The following is a 19,628-nucleotide window of genomic DNA, read 5'->3' on the forward strand; positions in this document are numbered from 1 at the left end:
CAAAGGTGGTACTGATAGTGTATCCGACAAACAGGATTCTCATGGAGTTTCTCTAAGCAACCACTCAGGACTTCAACTTGTACCTTCTAAACTTGCTCCTTCCTCGGCTCTCTTACTTTCAGCTCATGGCACTACCATAGACCAAAATGTGCAAGCACGGCACACATGTCTTTTCTCTTTGTAGAAGCTTCTCATCAAGTGCCCTTTGGCTCCATCTCCAAAACAAAGTCAAATCCATCTTGCCTGCTCTTCCAGGTCCAAGCCATTATCATCTCCTACCTGGATTATTCCAATAGCAGTCATGCTGCTGGTCTCCCAGCTTCCTCCACTCTAGTCCTCAAGAGAGCCCATTTGTCACAACACAGTCAAAGCCATCTTTCATATAAAAAGTAAATTGATCTCCCCTTGTTTCAAACCAATGGTTTGAATAACAAACCCTGCTGGAATAACATCCAAATGCTTTCCTGTGATCTACAGGCCCAGGGAGACCTCCCCCCACCTCCTTTCTGCTCTATATCCTGATACCACCCTGTACACACATGGCTCCACAAATCCTTTCTGTCCATTAAACAGGCCTCAGAGTCTTGACATTGGCTGTTCACATCCTAACATTATTTATTTATTCATCACTAGAAAGTTCTGGGCAGGAAAAGAATCATTTGTTTTGATCCTTATTCTATTTTTTGTCCAGATTTACTACAATGCCCAGCACACAGTAAGGCATTCAAAGCACATATGTCCAGGGGGAGCAAAACTCCCCACCCTTAGCTATGAACCGCTTCTAGTAACTTCTTTCCAAGTGTACAGTATAGAATGATGGGGGCAGGGAGAATAACTTCATAATGGAGAAAACCTGACCGACTCAGCCTCATCCAGGTACTCAAGGTCATGTTTACTAGTAGCATGACCCCTTTTTATGATGTGATGAGAATCGCATATAACCTCTGTGGTCTTTGTCCCAAAAATAATGTAATTCTAGTATGATTATTAAAAAAATTAGTCAGACAAATCTTACTCGAGGGATGAATATCTGGCCGGTACTGAACACTCTCAAGATCATGTCCAAATATCAAGGAAAGTCTAAGAAGCTTTTAGAGCTGAGAGAGATGGCAACATATATGTCACAGTATTCAAGATGAGATCCTAGAACAACAATAAAAGGACTTTAGGCAGAAATAAGGAAATTAACGAAGTATGAAATTTAGTTAATGACAATTCATCAATATTGGTTCAGCATTTGCAATAAACGTATCCTATTAACATTAGAAGTTAATAACAAGGAGACTGGCTGAAGGAAGCTTTCTGTACTATCTGCTTAATAAAACTGTAAATCAAAGCTGCTCTACAGTAAAAGGTTTATTTCCAAAATACATTTGTTCAGTGAGTGAATGTAGAGCAATAAACACTGCAAAGATATTTTTCACATCTTTTATAAGAATTTTTTGAGCCCAGGCTCCAGTATGATGTTAGAACTAACAGTCTAGTTCCCAAAGTCTGTGAGGCATTGTCTGGGGGCAGACTGTTTGCATCATTACTTGGTTAACAGCACACTTGAAACACTGTAAAGGCAGACATCCAACCCTATCTGAACTGCCAGTGGTTCTAAATGAGGAGCAGCGTTCGGGTCAATGACAGAAAAAAAAAAAAAAAAAAAAAAAAGCCTGTCCTCTTTGAGGATGAATCAGTCTCCCACTGCTCTCAAGTCCATCCAGCCACAAGTACTGCCAAAGACTTACTGTCCGCCTGAATTCAGGCTGGGCTTATCAGCCAGCTCCCATCCCAGATGGACAAACACAAAGTTGATGAAACACAAGTTTTTCTTTGGAGGATCAAATGGTATAGCGCAGATTTGAAACAGCACAGAGGATCAAAGAAGACCAATCATGGGAGCTGGGGCAGTCAAGGAAGGGTCCTGCAAAAGAAGGGTCCGACTAGACCTGTTATAAGAAGCAGAATTTAGAGAAACAAGAAGAAGAAGAAGGAGGAGGAGCATGGTATCCAAAACTACAAGGAGTGGTCTGATTAGCACTGAAGAGAGCCCCCTGCTGCCAGAGGGACAGTGGAAAAGGAAGTTGGTAAACTGAGCCCAGGCTAGAGTAAGAAGAGGCTTCCCAGACTTTTAAGGGATTCTGCATCATTCATCCTGTCCATACTTAAGGATCTTCTTGTCCTATCTTCTACCCTCCTGCAGGCCTCTAAGGGCAAGATTTCTACCCCATCACACCCTGCAGTAAAAGGACCTACACATGGTAATGGCTCAAAGAAACATCCTGTGAGTGACTAAGAGAGAATTAATGAGTAGATATCATCTAAGAAGCTGGGGCTTTACCCTTCTCATAACAGGGGTTAGGGGAAAGCCCCACAATCAAAATGATATTTCCTCAACTATCTCCCCTACCTGGAGGCCCTGCTTTCTTCCCCTTTGGTGTTTACCCACCCCAGACTTCTTTCTAGTCACCTGTGAGCCTATTTCCTACCTATCACCTCACAGTCATTCAACAAACTGATTATTTGCTAAATGCCAGGCATTTTTCTAGATGTGAAAAATACAGACAACATGGACTATAATTTCTACCGTCATGGAGTTGTACAGCAGGAAGCAAAATATATAGAATGCTAACTGGTGATAGGTGCTGTGGGAAAAAAATGTCAGGGAAGAAGGGAAGAAGCTGAGAGTGGCATGCCATTTTAAGTCGGGTGGTCCTTTGCATACCTGTAGGAGGCAAGCCAGTCTCCTCTTTTTTCTTTTTGTGTTCACTAACCCAGTATGCACATGCAGAAAACACAAAAGAATGAGAGAATGAAAGTACTGGAAAGATTAATCCATTTCTTTTCTTTTTTGGCCAGGAGGGTGCCTGGGCTTGAATTAAGGCACTGGCTGCTGCCTTTGAGCTTTTTTGCTCAATGCTGGTGCTTTACCACTTGAGACACAGCTCCATTTTCAGCTTTTTAGCATTTAATTGGAAGTAAGAGTCTCATGGACTTTCTTGCCCAGGCTGGCTTCAATCCCTGATCCCCAGAGATCTTGGCATCCTGAGTAGCAAGGCTTACAGACATAACCCACCTGGTGTCCTGCCCTATTTCTTTTCTTTAAGCTTTTTGTTTTGGGAGAACTAGAGATACACATGAGGTAATACAAGGTAATGCTTGCTACCCAGTTTTCCCAATGGTAGCATCCTATTTGGCTATGGTGCAGTATCAAAACTGGAAAATCAATGCCCATATAACCCACCCATTCAACTAATCAGTTTTGTTGTTGTTTCGGTCGGTCATGGGACTTAAACTCTGGACCTGGGTGCTATCCCTGAGCTCTTCAGCTTAAGGCTAGCACCCTACCACTGGAGCCACAGTGCCACGTCTGGTTTTCTGGTGGTTTATTGGAGATAAGAGTCTTACAACGTCCCTACCTGGACTGGCTTTAAACCATGATCCTCAGATCCCAGTCTCCTGAGTAGCTAGGATTATAGGTGTGAGCAACCAGAGCCCAGTTCAACTCATCAGTTTTATGTACACTTTATGTATATGGGAACATAGTAGATTCAGTTGTGTGCAATTTTAATGAATAGTTCATTTTTAATATGGAAGTCATTTGAGGTGTCCAGGGATGGTGGAAGTAGGGTGACACAAACCACCCATCATGCAACATGCCTGAGCTCTATTCATCTGTGTCATCCTAGAAAGACAGGTATTCGTAACCCAACTTACATATGTGAAAACTCAAAGAAACAACTTGTTGGAAGTCCTATGGTTTATGATGACTGCCTAGATACTTTCCTCAAAACAAGAATAGTAAAGGATGGAGGGGGGGGGGAGGTCAGGGAACAACAGAGGATTTAGAGACCAAAAGGAAGAAGTGGTTTCAGAGACATTGGAGGGACCAGGAAATGAGAGGGGATGTGCTGAGGAGAACAGATATATTCCCAGAAAAAAGAAATGCTTAGAGGAGCCTAACAAAGAAGAGAAAGGGAATGTCTCAGGGAGGCCCTGATTTCATGGGCAATGTATGATTTCTCAGGCATGCTCATTCATACCTCTGGACTCCATGTTCCTCAGCAGTGTGGGGTGGGAAGAGAAAGAACCATCCCATCCCACCCCCTGCTACCATGTGAATGTCTGCCTCAAATTCATATGCTAAAATTTGATCTCCAATATGATGGCCCTTGGAGGTGGTGCTTGGGGAGGTCATCGGAGTGCAGTTTTCATGAATAGGATCAGTGCCCTCTCAAGGGACCAAAGAGACCAGCGTTCTCCCTTTACATGGCCTCCTACCATGTAAGCACACAGGGAAAAAGTGCCACCTGTGTCCTTACCACACAAATTGCTTGCACCTTGTTCTGGAGTTACTTTCCTCCAGAACCAGGAGAAATGAGTTTCTGTTGTTTATAAGCCACCCAGCTCATGGTATTCAGCTAGAGCAGCACAGAATGTTAAGACAATCAACCAGGATTGCTCCAAGGGGAAAAAGGGAGAGGTAACTCTTTAAAAAGCTAAAGTGCTAGATCAACTGCCAAAACCAGAAACAAGGAACTAACCCAACGACCCAGCCTGTCTGCAGTTTCCACTGAGAATAAATGGCTGGCTTTCCCAGGGATGAAAACGCAGAATTTAGGTCAGTACACATAGCGACTCTCGCTCTGTTTATAAGAAACAGAGAGTGTGTGTTCCTATTAAATGCTTTTGAATCCCAGCAAGAATGAGAGACCCAGGCTGTTTATGGCTTTGGATATTTACTTTTCTCATATACAAATCAGCTTGGGTACCATCAGAGCAGACGCCACCTCACACTGCGGCCCTCTGCCGTCCAGGCGTCTCCCCGTGCCCCACACATGGTTTGAATTTATTGGTTTTAGCAGCTTTCATTTATATTGTGTGAGGATCACGGAATGACCAGCAAACAGAAGCTCTGATCCGTGGCCTGGAAAAAAACCACAGAAGTGTGAGGAAGGAGCTTGTGGGGTAGAGCTGGGAGGATCCTGCTGATCCAAGCAGAAGCACCTCCCACCCAAAGGGTGGCCCAATGAAAGCCCTGGGGCCACTTTGAGAATAAAGGATCAGTGGGATAGCGCTGTCTCACAAGGACAGGAGATGGTTAGAAGATGAGGCTGTAAGAAGGCTCTTGGTTGTCATGGCAACCCAAAGTTCAAACTGGGTGATGGTGGGACACTACAGGTAGCTGCCAAGAAGTTTGACTTCCCAGATTGAAACATCTGGAAATTGGGTACTGTGGCAAGGTGGCTGGCCAGGGACTTTCAGGTGATGGTCTGTAGATAGTGTTGATGATTTCACAGATGCACACAGAATCCCTAAGTGTATACTTGGGGGCCACACCCTGGGGGAACCCAATGTCATTACATGAAGTCCCTACCCTCAAAGAACTTTAGCCTAACGAGGGAGACAGAATGTAAACATATAACAGACAATAAAATACAAAGGGCTGTGTTCTAGTGAGGTCAGAATGTGCTTAGAGAGTGGCTTTGCGGCAGCAGGATTGTGGTTTCTGGTTTACCAAACAAGCTTACACTACTAAGGGAACTCTTCTAGGGGTAGGGTGGCTGCCCTGGTACATGCTGCTGGACCTCAACCCAGTGTGCTCACTACACTCTGCAGACCTTTCCACCTTCCACTTTAACTTAGGAAGCATTCAATAAAAAGAAGGCTCCACTCACCCGCACTCTGAACAGGTGGAATCTTCTTCTGGCCATTTAAGAGGTCATGTGAAATGTAAGGATACAAGATCTGCCCTACAGTGGCCATGTTAGAAATGATGGCATTCAGGTTTCTTCCCAAAAGGCCTTGAAAGGTACCAGGACAGCTGGCTGCATTCAGCCTTAGCACACTTTACCATCTAATTTCTAAGAGACAACACTGCCCTGAATTTCTGTCCTAGAAGCTGAAGACCCTGCTTCTTCTGATAGACCTGCCTAGGGCAGTTGCTTTTTCATGCCAAACTGGATGTGTTCCAGTTTGACCAAAGAAGGAATAAATGAATCAATGTGTCTGTTTGCAAACGGAAGAAATTCTGTAGAACACAGGAATAGGGAAAGTTCTCCCTAGCTCCCATGCAACCAGGATCAAGCCTAAACCATTATTATTTTCTTGGTGCCAATAAGAGGGCTTGAAATCTGGGCCTCACACTTTTGCTTGGCTTTTAAGCTCAAAGCTGGTGCTCTACCAACTTAAGCCACACCTGTACTCAAGCCCCAACTTTTTACCATGGGAACCATGGCTACATAATGTGGCCCCTGTGTACTTCTATGGCCAACTATCTCCGTGATTCCCTCCAGTGTTCTCCACCGTGAGTCAGGAGATTCTCTCAGTCTGGATCAGTATTGCAATCAGCTTGTGTGTCTGAAGCTCCTCCTGAACCCAGGGGCCATTCCTGGTCCTTCAGGGCTCAGGTGGTTTCATACTAAATAAAGCCAAGCTAGGCACTCAGAGGCAGGTTTATTTTATACAGTTGAGCATTTGCAAATTCATAAAACTCCTGGGGATATAGACTTATCCTTCTTGGGAGTACCTATAGGACATCTAGATGACTGGAGTTCCTGCAGTTCTCTGCCCTGGAAAGTACTCAACAGTACATCATGGGTTGTATGATGGACAGATGGGAAATGACATCTGTCTAACTACAGTGACTGGAGTGTTCCTGTCACATTTCCCCACTCCTGTACCTACAGGGCACTTACAAAGAAGCCTCCCAGCCATCTGTACTAGCATTGCTACACATTTTCAACCTTCCTCGAGAGGGAAGCTCCAAAGTCTCAAATCTCTGCCCTGGTTATCACTTACCTATCTAAGAAGAGCTGAACCCCTATTCTCAAAATTCCAGTTCCTCCTTCTCCTCATCTATGTCATTATCTTCACTTTTTCATTCGATGCGGAGGGGTTGAGAGCACAAGCTCTGCAGCCAGAGTGGATGGTGTAAATTCCAGATCCTCCACTCATTTGCTGTATAACCAGGCCAATGTATTACCTCTCTGGGCCTCTGTTTCTTCACCTGTGGAATGGGGCTGAATCTCCCTGAGATCCCACTATGAAGACAAAGTAGGGTAGTGCTGTGAAGCACTCAGACTCATCCTTGGCATGTCTGTTGTGAGGCCCCTCTCCTGGGTCTCACTAGACTCCCTCCTTTCTCCTCTTAGCCAATGTTCATCTCTGAATCCCTCTATCCTGGAACTGAGCCCGGCACACTGCGGGTTCCAGTAGTGCTTGGCAAACAAATGAAAGAATAAATGGATGCATGAGCTGTTTAATAATAAGTAATCCAGTTCACTAAGTATTTAGAGTATTACTCGGCAGGAGAAAGAGAAGAGGAAAAACGCATATATACTTAGTGCTAAGAGCACCACTGAATGCTTGTAAATGAAGTCCTGACCAAGCTCTATCCTATCTGATTCTCCTAGTAACTCTGAGCTGCTGTGCTGAACCTCCTCCACCTGTCAGAGCAGTGGACCAAAAGGACATTTGTTCAATCAAGGGAGAGTACCAAATCATCCATCTAACCCAGGAGAGAGCTGGGTCTCAAGCTGGGGTCTAGTTCAAATTTTTCAATCCCTTCTTTCCCTGTCCCAACTCCAGGAAACTGCGGGAGACTGGGGGTGAGCTGAGCCAGAATGAATATGGTCAGACATTGCATACCACAGATGGTCAGGGGGAAAAAATGACGATGTTCTGGGTGGTCAGACCACACAGTTCTCATCAGGCCAACCAAGCAGCCATCCTTGCCCTGGATGATGCTCAGTGTCGACCAAGGGATGGAGAACCGCCCTTTGTACAAGATGGGTTTTTCCTCAACACACAAACAGCCTGAAAGGGGGCCAACAATAATAATTAAAATGACCACGACTTAACCCACCCCTGTTAACATTCATTACCTCTCACTGTGTGCCCCGCCTACAGCTAGGCACTTCTGAGGCCTCACCTCATTTACACCTCACAACAACCCCAGGGGGTAAATACTATTGTGAGACCCCTGCTTTTCAGATGTGGAAACAGATCTCAGCCATCCAGGCAAAGTGGGAAAGCTGGAATTCCAACTCCAGTCCAGCTTCTTGCTTAAGACTTCTAAAATACCTAAGCCCAGATCCAGGCTTCATTATCTTACACCAAGTATTTACCCTCAACTTCCTTTAAAAAAAAAAAAAAGAAGAAGAAGAGGATAAATTGCTGGGCATTAGTGGCTTATGCCTATAACCCTAGCTACTAAGGAGACTGAGATATGCAGACTGCACTTCGAAGCCAACACCGGCAGGAGAGCCTATGAGACTCTCATCTCCAATTAACCACCAAAAAGCTGGAAGTGGAGCTGTGGATTAAGTGGTAGAGAATCAGTCTTGAACTAAATAGCCAAGGGACAGTGCTCAGGACCCTGAGATCAAGCCCCAGCACCTACACAAAAATAATGGGGTAAATATTTACCTTTCACGATTGGTTTAGTAATGTACTGTAATAGACTTGAGGCCTAACACACTATAGGACTAAATAACAATGGCTATCTTGAGGGCTGGATAGAAAGGGGTGAAGTAAGGAGAGGTAGAGGGCTTTTTTTTTTTTTTTTTTTTACTGCATTCCACATTTTTCCATCCTGGCGTCTTTGCTTAACAGTCTCCTTTGTCCCAGGACAACCCTCTCCCAGCTCCTAGCCCACCTGTAGTTTCTCACAAAACTATCTTCATCAAAAAGCTACATTCTAGTCTCATCAGCCTCCACAGTAAAACTACTCCTGTACAAGTGGAGGAACATCAAACTACCAGCAAGCCCACCAGCAGACTCCACAGTGCAATAATCACTAAACATACCAGCCAAGGTCAAGCACAATGACCATCCTTTGTTTCCATGGAGATCTCACAGTACATGTTGACCCATCCCATGTCCAATGTCTCATCCAAAGCTTTTCAAGCTACATCTGAGCCCCAACACAGAGAGCCTGGTTATCAAACGATGCATTTGCTATCCAGCTGATATCTATGGATCCATATAATTGGAGCTCTGAGAGGCCAAGAACAAATTCAGTCCCTTTACTGAGCTCAGCAACCATATTAGACAAGGTCCAGGAAACCTGGTGTAGGCCCCTTCTCTGCTGCCTTCCTTGTTACGGAGACTGCAAGCAGGATGCAAATGATTAAAATTACCTGGAATTATCATTGCCAATTAGGCTTTTGTTTCCTCTCAAAATCAAGGCAAACAGCCCAAGAAAGGGGAACCCCTCTGAAACCACAGCTAAAAGATGAGACTGGGAGATTTCCAGATGGCTTTTTCTGCTTGTGTCTTTCTAAAAGGGGCTTTCAAAGGGGACCCAAGGCTTAAATACTAAAGGCCTTTCAAGCACATTAAGTCCACTGGAGATAACACAAGCCAGGTTAACTTTAATTAACCCTAATAGAAAGGAAGAAGGGTAAATCCTTTAAACAGAAAAAGATCAAGGGATGGGGAGGAGGCCTGGTCTTTTTTATCTTTGCTCCTTGGCTTCCCCAGGTAAGGCTGGCTCCACCTGGCTAGGAAGTGCCCACTATGTGCCACCCACATCCCTGCTCTACCCTGTGGCTGCTCTTAGGCAACGCACCCTGGTACTCGTGGAAGCCAGGGTGGAGGTAGATGCACCTTCCAAGAAACACTGACAAGCACCTCACATGGAGTGCAGCCTCCAATGTTTCCAGGGGCACTTGGGGGCTTCCCTTCCAGAGCAAGATGGACTTACTTGGCATGCTGCCCTTGTAGCACTGAGCCAGGCAGAAATGGACAGACCCTAGGCAGATGGTTTCATTCATCCTGGTTTCTAGGCCCAGACCACAAGCTGATCTACCCAGAGTTCCTGAGATGCCCCTCCCACTGTGGCTGCCATCTCTGCACCACTGGTCTCCTCAGTCTAAAAAGAACTCCATTGCCTTTACCAGGGTAAAGGCAGCTGGTGTCCCTGCAGCTTCTCCCAGGAAGTTTTCCTGGGTCTTTCCAAGGCTGGAGAGGTTGTGTACTTACAACCTCTGCCACACCTGCCTCCACCTCCCTCATTCCACTGTGGTGTTAAATCTTGTCTGTTATCATCCTTCCCTGCCCAGAAAAGAAGCATCTGGGTCTCAATATGTTATTGCTTGCTTTTGTGTCTCTAGCACATATCCTGTATCTGGCACACAGTAAGAACTAAAACGATTCTGGAAAACTTGTACAATGATGGCAATTTTAAAAGTGGAAAAAATTGCTATGAGTTAATCTCTGAACGTTTGTGTGTCTGGTACTATTGCTTAAGAAGCTGACAAATGAGGAAACAGAGGCCAAGACAGGCTATATAACTCATTTGAGGTTACCTGCATTCCTACTAAGTGCACTGATTGTGTGCACAGAGACACTACAACAGGGTTGGAGGAACAACACCTAGAGGCTTTTTCAAGGCTAACACCAGGTTGTAAATTTACATAAAGACTAATTTGGGACTCTACAGATGGAATCAGACTAGGGAGCTACTTCAAATAAAGGAAGCAGAGAGGAGGTGGTTTTTTTTGTGTTTTTTTTTTTTTTTTCTGGTCCTGGGCCTTGAACTCTGGGCCCATGGTTAGCACTCTATCACTTGAGCTACAGCACCACTTCTGGCTTTTTCTGTGATTAATTGGAGATAAAGGTCTCACAGACTTTCCTGCCCGGGCTTGCCTGGAACTATAATCCTTAGATCTAAACCTCCTGGATAGCTAGTATTACAGGCATGAGCCACCAGCACTGGGCTCAGAGAAGGAGCTTTATGCAGAGAATACAGGCTCATGAGGCTGGAGCAAATGATAGTAAATTTGATCCAGTGGGAAGGGTGGATCATGGGAATAAAAGGTGACAAGGTCTGGACACTGAGGGCAGGGAGATGTATACATGTCCTGGCTGAGGGAGGGGATGGTGGTCAAGTGCCTCTGTGAAGGCTGGCAGGTTACCCAATAAAATCATCTTGCATTAAACAGTCAGAAGAAGGGACAGAATCTAGGGTCATGTACAGATGCAGAGACCACACAGGCATCTTACGGCCTCAATGACAGCCCTGCTTGATTTTGTTTATGGTGCTAGCTGGATGACCTTCTGGCAATTTTCAATCATGGCCAGGCATTCAGCATGACCCAAGTACAACTCACCAATCGGGCCTTTCAAAATGCAGTGCTAGAAGCCAATCACATTGGTGCACACAAACTGAATCTACTGAGTTAAGATCAGGTGACATTAGTCCACAGTGGCAGTCCAAACTGGTGAGCTTGGATAAAAGTTTGAAGAGCCCAGGCCTTTAACAAAGATGGTCCTCAAGGAACTTTACTCATTCAGGTAAAGGAACAGCACAAAACCAGTACATGGAGGCCTGGGAAGAACTGGATGCAAGAGTCATAAGAGAGAAGCAGGCAGAGATGGTACAGCTCAGCATTATGCAACTCCCAAATCAAGACAGTGAGAGGAGAAAATCAGACTTTGTGCGCATGTGTTTACCAGGCTCAGGACTGGATCCAGGGCCTCCTGCATGCCAGGCAAGCACTCTACTACTTGAGCCACACCCCTAGCACTAAATTAGATGTTTTTAAATGAAAATAAGTCAGCCTGGGTGGAGTCAGCCTGGGTGGAAGGGTGCCTGTGCTCCAGGTAGTAAAAGAAAGAAAAAAAAGTCTTTGTTCATGATTGACAGCTAAGAAAAAAAATTCCAGAATGCAGATACTGTGACAAACTCACCAGACTCATGGATGCTATTAAGCTCTGACCCAATGGACCAGAGACAATACTAAAGATGGCAGACATGTCTCAGGTGGAAAGACTGAGGGATTTCTGTGACATGCAAGACATGCAATGTACTGCATTCCAATTTCAGAACTGAACACATTTGGCCCGATTTTGTAATCAATTATGAGCACATTTTTAGGCAGTTTAGAATCAGGAAAGAGTGCCGAAGTAGTAATTACAAAGTAAAAATATCAAAGTGCTGAAAAAACATCATAAAAGAATTCCGCTGGGGGTAGGAGGGGGGCAAAATAAATGTGGCTGCGTCTTTAAAGAAAACTCTGGACCCAATCTTCCAGAGCAGATCAGACTCAAGAGCATTCTAGGAAGACTTCCTGGAGGAGGTATAGCTTTAAGCTGAGCTTTGGAAATCTTGGGATTCAGAAGCAGGAATAAAAAAAAAAAAAGAGGAAATGCCTAGAGAAGGAGGGAGGCCTAGCAGAAGCAACACATTTCCAAGCTTGGGGCAACAGTCTTGTGTTCCAGCGGATATACTGCCTAGATTTAAAAGCCTGTGCATCCTGGAGGAGCAGCCTGGCGAGACGGCTTGGCAGCCACTGAGCAAAACTGAAGGCTGGGCCACCGGCTGCCTGTGGATTAAGTGGGTGGACAGAGAGCCAGTGATAGAAGATAAAAGGGAGTGAAGTGGATAATATTTAGAAGCAAACTCAAGGGGGAAAAAAACGTCAGCAGCCCAGGCTGGCAGGCTTCAGGGCTGGCCAGCATTCTTTAGTTTCCTCCCTAGGAAAGCTGCATTACCAGGCGACCTCTTCCTGGCTTTGAGAGATGTCCAAATGGGAACTATTAACAATGGCACGCTCCCATTTTTATCTCCATCAGAAAGCGCTTTGGCAGTAAGGCTTTCTCTCTGGCCATGAACTGGAGTGAGGTGTGTGGGGGGAGGAGGGGTGTGTGGGGGGAGGAGGGGTGTTGGGGGGGAATTAGACACTGTGTTCACAGATGGGGCTTCCTGGAATTCTTGAACACTGGCCCTTTCCAACTCAAAGATTTTAGAAGTCTGTGTTGATGAGCCGAAAATGCTTCAAAGTTAAGAGGCTAGAATTTCATGATGTGAGGATTCTTCTAAGTCCCCAACTGTCTCTCTGAACCTCATGTTCTAAGATTTCACCATTCCTTGGTTCCCAAAGTCTCAAGAGTTTTGTTTGGGCTTAGAAGCCTGGAGCTTTGGAGCCTGGAAGCTTCTGATTCTAGGCTAGATTCGTCACCTCTGGCTTTGGAGCTTCAATCTCCTTTGGAGATATGGTTAAACTTTCCAATTTCTTGCTTCTGAAATTGTCACACACACACACACACACACACACACACACACACACACACACACACACACACACACACACACACACACACACACAGAGTTCTAAGATTTCTAAGGCATGAATTGACTAAGTTATAGAGAACTTGCTGTGCTAGCATGCCTATGCATGTACACACACATGCCCCCCCCCCCCCCCCCCGTACCAATCTTGGGCTTGAATTCTGGGCCTTGGAACTGTCCCATAGCTTTTAAGTTCAAGGCTGGTGTTCTACCAGTTGAGCCACAGCTCTACTTCCAGCTTTTTGGTGATTCCTTCCTACACAAGGGACACAAGATGGCAAAATCATCAGATTGTTTTGACTCATCAATGATGCTGTGGCAAAATACCCAACAGTAGTGAATTTATACACAACACACATCTGTTACAATTCTGGAGGCTGGAAAGTTCAGGGTCAAAGTGTCAGAAGATCTGGTGGCTGATGAGGGCCTGTTTCTTACAGATGGGCCTCTCTGTGTCCTCACATGGTAGAAGTGGAAAAGGGAATAACAAGGACCCTCCTGTCCCTTTAGGAAGGCACTGCTTTCTTCCCAAAGCCCCTTTCTCCAACCTCTTACATCATCACCTTATGAGTTAAGTGACAGCATGTGGATTTTAGAGGGACCCAGACATTCACACCACAGTTTGGGAAGCTTAGATTCAAAGCAGGCCCTTATTCTTACCTTAGCTCTAACTTTGGACTAGTCCTTCTCTCTCCTTGACCTAACTTGTCTCCTTTGTTCCACCACAACCTTCCCTGGTGCCTCTCTTCAGCCTGCATTTCTTGGAGGACCTGATCCACCCCACCCCTGAGCCGCTGAGCCTGAGTTATCCATCATGGGCAGGACTACTGCTGAAAGCTACTTGCTGGAAGCCTGTTCTTTCCAGAGGGTGATCATGCTGCCTGCCTTCAGAACAGAGAAGAGCCTCAGCCTGTTGTGGCATAGTCTGCGGAGCACCTGCCCAGGCTTGATCTTCTCTGTCATCCAAGCCCTGCTCCTTCCTTCATATCCTCGCTCATTCAACCAGAAAGCTCATTGGTTGTGCCCATGCAGGGCCTGGGAACAGAGGATGGGGAACAACAGCATCGTGGCCTTCCAAGAGTATATTAGCTGAGAGTGGACATTGCAGTTACTCCCTGGGAGGTGGCCATGACTAGCCTTGTTTCATAGTTGTGGAAGTGAAGGCACAGAACACTCAAATGACAGCCTGTCTTGTCCCTGATTCTTCATGCTTCATAGAGAGACCCTGTTCTTTCATGTGCTTCTTGAAGCATGCGCCCATTTCTGAATCAATGTCTAATTTCACCCTCTGGTGTGGAGCTGCTCAGAGAATGTCTGTCACATGGTAAGGAAGCCCCTGGGCATACCGCTTGGCGTGCTTATACTCAGATTCCTTCCAGGCCTAGGTGGCATTTGCACGCGCGTGTGCACACACGCACACAGGGCTGGATGATAGAAGGGAATTAAGGATGGTTATATCATGGTTGCTGACTATTGCTTATTAACTCATCCATTCTGCAAGTATTTATTGTGCATTTACTAAGACCTACTGTTTCCCCAGAGTATAGATAGAGGAGACTTTTCTCAATTCAACGGTGCAGACTTAGCCATCTTTACAGAGGTCCCATGGAAAGCTGAAGATGCATTCCAGGGAGGTGGTTGGTGCCCAAAATGTCTTCAGAAACTCATACTTTAGAATTACCTTCAGATCCAATTTATGAGCCAGGCAGAAAACTAGTTTCAGCACTTTTCAATTATCTATTTTACTTTTTTTTAGTAAAAAATGAAGATCTCCCTTCACGTGCACACTAATCTACCAGTCCACATACCCACACATACAAATATACCAGCTAATGCCATCTGACTCTTAAATACCAAAACAAATCCATTTTTCAGATACCTGAAAAGGTTGGCCTTTAGCAGGGGAAAGACCTGAGTCTGAACCCTGAGTCCACTTGGCCTGTCTATGTGATCAAAGCCAAATGATTCAATGTTTTCAATTTGTTGTCTTTAAAAATAGGTATGACAATAAACCTTGTAGCACTGCCAGCAGGGTAAGAGAATATACTTGTGAGAGCCAATGCCACGTGTTGTGCAGAGACAAACCTCAGCACCTGATTTTGTGGTTTCCATCTCCCTTTGTAGGAGACTTGTAAATTTTATAAACATTTTGGACACTTTTGGCAGACATGCTCTAGAGTTCCAACTCTATACACTTTGGTGAGTGCCAGCATATGTTGGTTAAAATACAGTGTAGAGGATCTTTGTTCTCCTACGTTCCCTGGAAGGACCTCATAACATAGTCTCTAGTGTACAGGAGTAGGGTGGATGGGGAGGATTGAGGCACCCCAGAGGGAGTAGTAGAAGCTAGTACCAGTCCCTGGAAGTAGCAGGCAAAGTTGATTAGGATCTACAGATTTCAAGAATATCCTCAGGTCAGTTGTCCTAAGGCTCAGGTCTCCAGGACCCCAAGAGTAAAGGGTGTGCCAACATGTCCCAGTTGAACAAATCTTCATTTTGTTGAGCCAAGGTTGGGACAGTGAATATGGAGGCTGGAAGAAAGGCATGGATGCTTCAAGAGCAGCCCTCCTCTTCCCTTTCCTTGATCATACTCTGTCAATCATAGCTAGGAAGTCGTTCACTTTCTCTACAACCTTCTAAAGGTAGTATCTTCGTGTATTCACAAAACCAGCTTGACTGTGAAAGGCTGGTTAACTATTACTCCATCCATCCAACAGCCAGAAACGTTAAATCTTGCCTAAGATTATATACAGTTCTCTACATCTTACCCACCAAACTGAGCTAGTGATAACACAGCAGGAAAATCTTTAAAAGGCCTGCCTACGTATCATTACTCAAGATCTAGAGTCAAAGGAAATGATTTCTCTGTAAGTACAAACTCCTCAAGAAAGAAAATGTTCAGCTCTCAAGTCCTAAAGGCAGAAGAGGACTACAGGATAAATTACAGGAGGGTATCAAGCACCTGGCCAGGAGGAAGTCTAAGAAACAGCATGGGGTAGCAGGAAGAGCACATCCTTCATTTAAGAGTCTGGCTCTGTTCCTTGTTAGCCATGTGACCTTGGGCAAGTCACTCAACTTCTCTGGTGCCCACCTTAGAAAGCCATAGTAAAGTTATCCAGGGAATTCAATGAAATGGAAAGGCATGCGGAGTTTCCTGCTGGGTGTCTGGCACGTGGAATTGATTAGAATCAGCCTATGGAATGTCAGGGCTGGAAGGGGCTTGAAAGATGACCTAATCTTGGTGTCTCATTTCACAGGCAAAGAAAAAAAGGCTCAGGGAGAGGAACTGACTTGCCCAAGGTCACATGGCAAAACTCATGCTGATATTGGATCTAGCGCCTTCAGTTTATTTTAAAATTAGAGGTCAAAAAACCTATCCGTTGGCCTGATCTTCCAAGCTACGCTAGCAGATCAGACACCAACCGTACAAGCTTTCCCGTGGTCTCTGTAGCCTCTGACGTCCCCAAATTTAATCTTTCTTTATCCACTTAACAAGCAAACACATGGTATTTCTATCCAGAAAAAAAGAGACATTAAAAAAATCATGAAATGAAAATCTCAGACTTTCCCAGAGTGGCAGCCTTAAAAGGCTTCTTTTTCTCACCTTCCTCTCACTGTTCTCTCCCTACCCCAATTCAAATATTTTGCAATAACAGTAATGCTTCGAGGAAAGAGAGGGGGAAAAAAACTAATGCACTTAACAGATATTTCGGTGCAATAATGCATCACAGATGTTCCTATCAAACTGTGCATGCGTGCATGCAATTTACTGAGAAGTGGTTGCATTTCTGACTTGGGGAAGAAGGTTCTAGAATCCCACCTTTCCCAGTTAGTCCAAGCCTGCCCAGGAGGACAGAAGAAGAGGTTTCATCCCCTCCCTCCAAAATGACAGCAGGACAAATTGATGCTGTCAGATGCTTGGGCAGGTGGTGAAGGATGTTTAGATTAGGAACTAAGAGAAATTCCTGTTTTCTTTTGCTTAGGACTTGCATTCTGGGTGCTATGGAAAAGCTGGACCCAAGAACAATTTGATGAGTGAGCGGGCCTGGGCTGGTGATAGGGTGGGTGTGTTTTTGCAACAACAGAAATTGGAGTCTGTTTGATCTTCAAACATAGGCTTTGGAGAGACTGTCAGTGGGCTCCTTGCCGGCCGATGAATGGCTTCTCAGAAACTTTTCCTAAAACATAAGCTCACTTTGCAGCAAATGTTTTCAACCTACCAGAGCCATCATTTGGTTGAACAGCCGCATTTCCAGACCCCTCTGAAGAAAGATAGTTTTGTTGTTTTAAGAGAGACAGATTAAAGCTAGGGGCTGTTTAACCAGGGAGCGCTCCCTTTCAGCCCTGGTTGGGTTCTCTGTGGTTGGTACAAAGAGGAGTGTTGAGACCCATGGTGGATCCCCCACCTCCCTAACTTAAAGAAGAGACTGAGCCCTGACATGAGGTCTCTGAGCAGGGAGGCCTCCCACAAAACTGCCCCCAAAATAAGATGGGCCGTGAGGGCTGGGGGTGGAGTGGGGGAAGAGCTTGACACAGATAATATTAGCTCGTGAGGCTGGCAAGGGAAAACTGACTTCAGAGAGAGCAAGCCGCTATGTTCAGAGAATTCAGCACTGGGGTAGAGAATACACAGGATTTTCCCCCGTGGAGAAGGAGTCAGGCATAGTCAGTATCCTGCGGGGCGTGACTAACTGCCCCAATATCCCTGCCACTGGGGCCCTCTGGGTAAGGACTCCACAGTTATGGGAGAGCCAGCAGGAGAACCAACAAACCCGCCTTTCATTTGGCCGGCAAATCAATCTGGCTTCTTACCTCCCTGGGGACAATATTGCATTTCCCCTGGAAAAACAAAGGCCAGAGATCTTGGAAGAGGAGTGTGTATGTGTGTGTATGGGGTGAGGAGGGGGGATCAGTTTCTGCCATGGTTTCCCTGGTGAAAAGCTTGCAACATCTCAGCAGCAAACTAGCAGGTTTGATTCCAGTGGTAAAGTTCAGGGCTGTCTCAGAGCCACCCCTCAATCAGGGCATCTGCCTGTCTTAGGACCTCCTTGGAGAAGGAACCACCAACCTGGGATCCACAGCTCAGTTCTCAAGGCACAGATGTGAATTCACTGTCCCTAGGGCCTCGGAGTTAAGTTTGGGACCAGTGAGTTATGGGTGACCTCTGCCCATGGAAACAGGCTTTTAATGACATTTTACTGGATAGGGCTTCTGGCAGCCAGAGACTTTAAACCTCGTAAGCCTCTCCCTTCTCCCTGCCATTTCCACTCCCTATCCCTCCCTGCCCCCGCCCCCAACCTTAAGGTTCAGAAATCAGAATTGTCAGCTTGAAAGCAAACACATCTCTCTGAAATTATTAACCCCCAACGTCTCTTTTGCTGACTTTCTCCCAAGTCTCAGGGAGGCAGTCCGAGGGTCGCAGAGCACGGGGGAATTCTGTAGAAATAGCAAATCAGTGCTAGTATAGGCCAGAACCACAACACCTGATGCTATCCACTCAGCACAGTGCACTCCGGGCACCAAATCCTTCTCCACACAGACACAGCAGCCTCCTGCTCAGGAGACGCCAGGCCTGCAGAAAGACTGATACAAACTGGCAACTCCCCCCTCTTATTTTTTTTTTTTTTGTTCTGGATCTCTCTGATGCTCCCAGGGAAATTCTTTCTGCTCAGGCAAGCACAGCAGGTGGAGAGTGGATATCCCCAACAGGGAATCACTGAAATGGAAGAAAACACACAAACTCTGGCACACACCAGTTTCCTCGCATCCTACCACAGCGGCCCAGGGCTGTCCCAGGGCCAGAATGAAGCTCTCCTTCTGGGGAAAGGATCTGACTCTGGCTGCCTGCTGGAGGGCAAAAACAAACAAAACACAGACTCAGAGCAGAGGAGCAAGGTCCTGAGGCTGCTGCTCAGAGCTGGCACACACATGCCTACCTGGGAGAAGTTGAGCCCGTTGAGTGGATGGCATTGCTCCTCTACCTGCTCCACGGCCCCTGTACTCTTCTTCATCTTCTCAGCCTGCTGGGCCAAGTAGAGGTCCAGCACGGGCACCCCACGAGAGCGCACGTCAGTCTCCGTGAGCGAGTTCACCATGAGCATCACCCACACTGGCCTCTTGCGCTCCCAGTTGCCCGCAATGGCATTGAACAGGTAGTCGGCGTACAGACCCTTGCCGCGTTGTGCAGGTGTCATCCATGAGGGCATCATCAGCTTCACATAGTCCAGGTGGCGTTTCAGGCGCCAGTAGAGTTCATGAGGCAGGACATCCTGCAGGTTCTCCCCGTGTGGCAGCAACTGGCAGCTGGCCAGAGCCGAGATGGTATAGGGGTCAGTCAGGTCCAGCTCAAAGTAGACACGGGCACTGGCCTGGAACGCTGCCTTGGAATTGTCCGGGATGAAGTCCCAGACTCGGGTGTAGGGGACGTGAATGGTGCCAAACAGGTAGGCTGGAGGATGGCGCCGAATAGTCCACAGGAAGGAGTTCAGTTCCCTCTGCTGCAAGGGGGAGAGGAGAGGCCAGGCAGTGAGGCACAAGGAAGCAGAGCCACACCAGGGTTAGA

At 46.1% G+C, this 19,628-nt stretch overlaps 1 protein-coding gene across 2 annotated transcripts in view; it reads right to left on the minus strand.

Moving 5' to 3' along the window:
* Trabd2b (TraB domain containing 2B) overlaps positions 1-19,628 on the minus strand; it is a 216,108-nt gene that overhangs the window by 193,776 nt on the left and 2,704 nt on the right. For both annotated transcript variants that reach the window (XM_042682044.1, XM_042682052.1), the window contains exon 2: positions 19,003-19,563. In XM_042682044.1, the coding sequence (XP_042537978.1) occupies positions 19,003-19,563 (561 nt within the window). The remainder of the gene's footprint in view (positions 1-19,002; positions 19,564-19,628) is intronic.

Source organism: Dipodomys spectabilis, unplaced genomic scaffold (genome assembly GCF_019054845.1).
Source record: "Dipodomys spectabilis isolate Male_0828 unplaced genomic scaffold, ASM1905484v1 ptg000002l, whole genome shotgun sequence".
NCBI lineage: Eukaryota > Metazoa > Chordata > Mammalia > Rodentia > Heteromyidae > Dipodomys > Dipodomys spectabilis.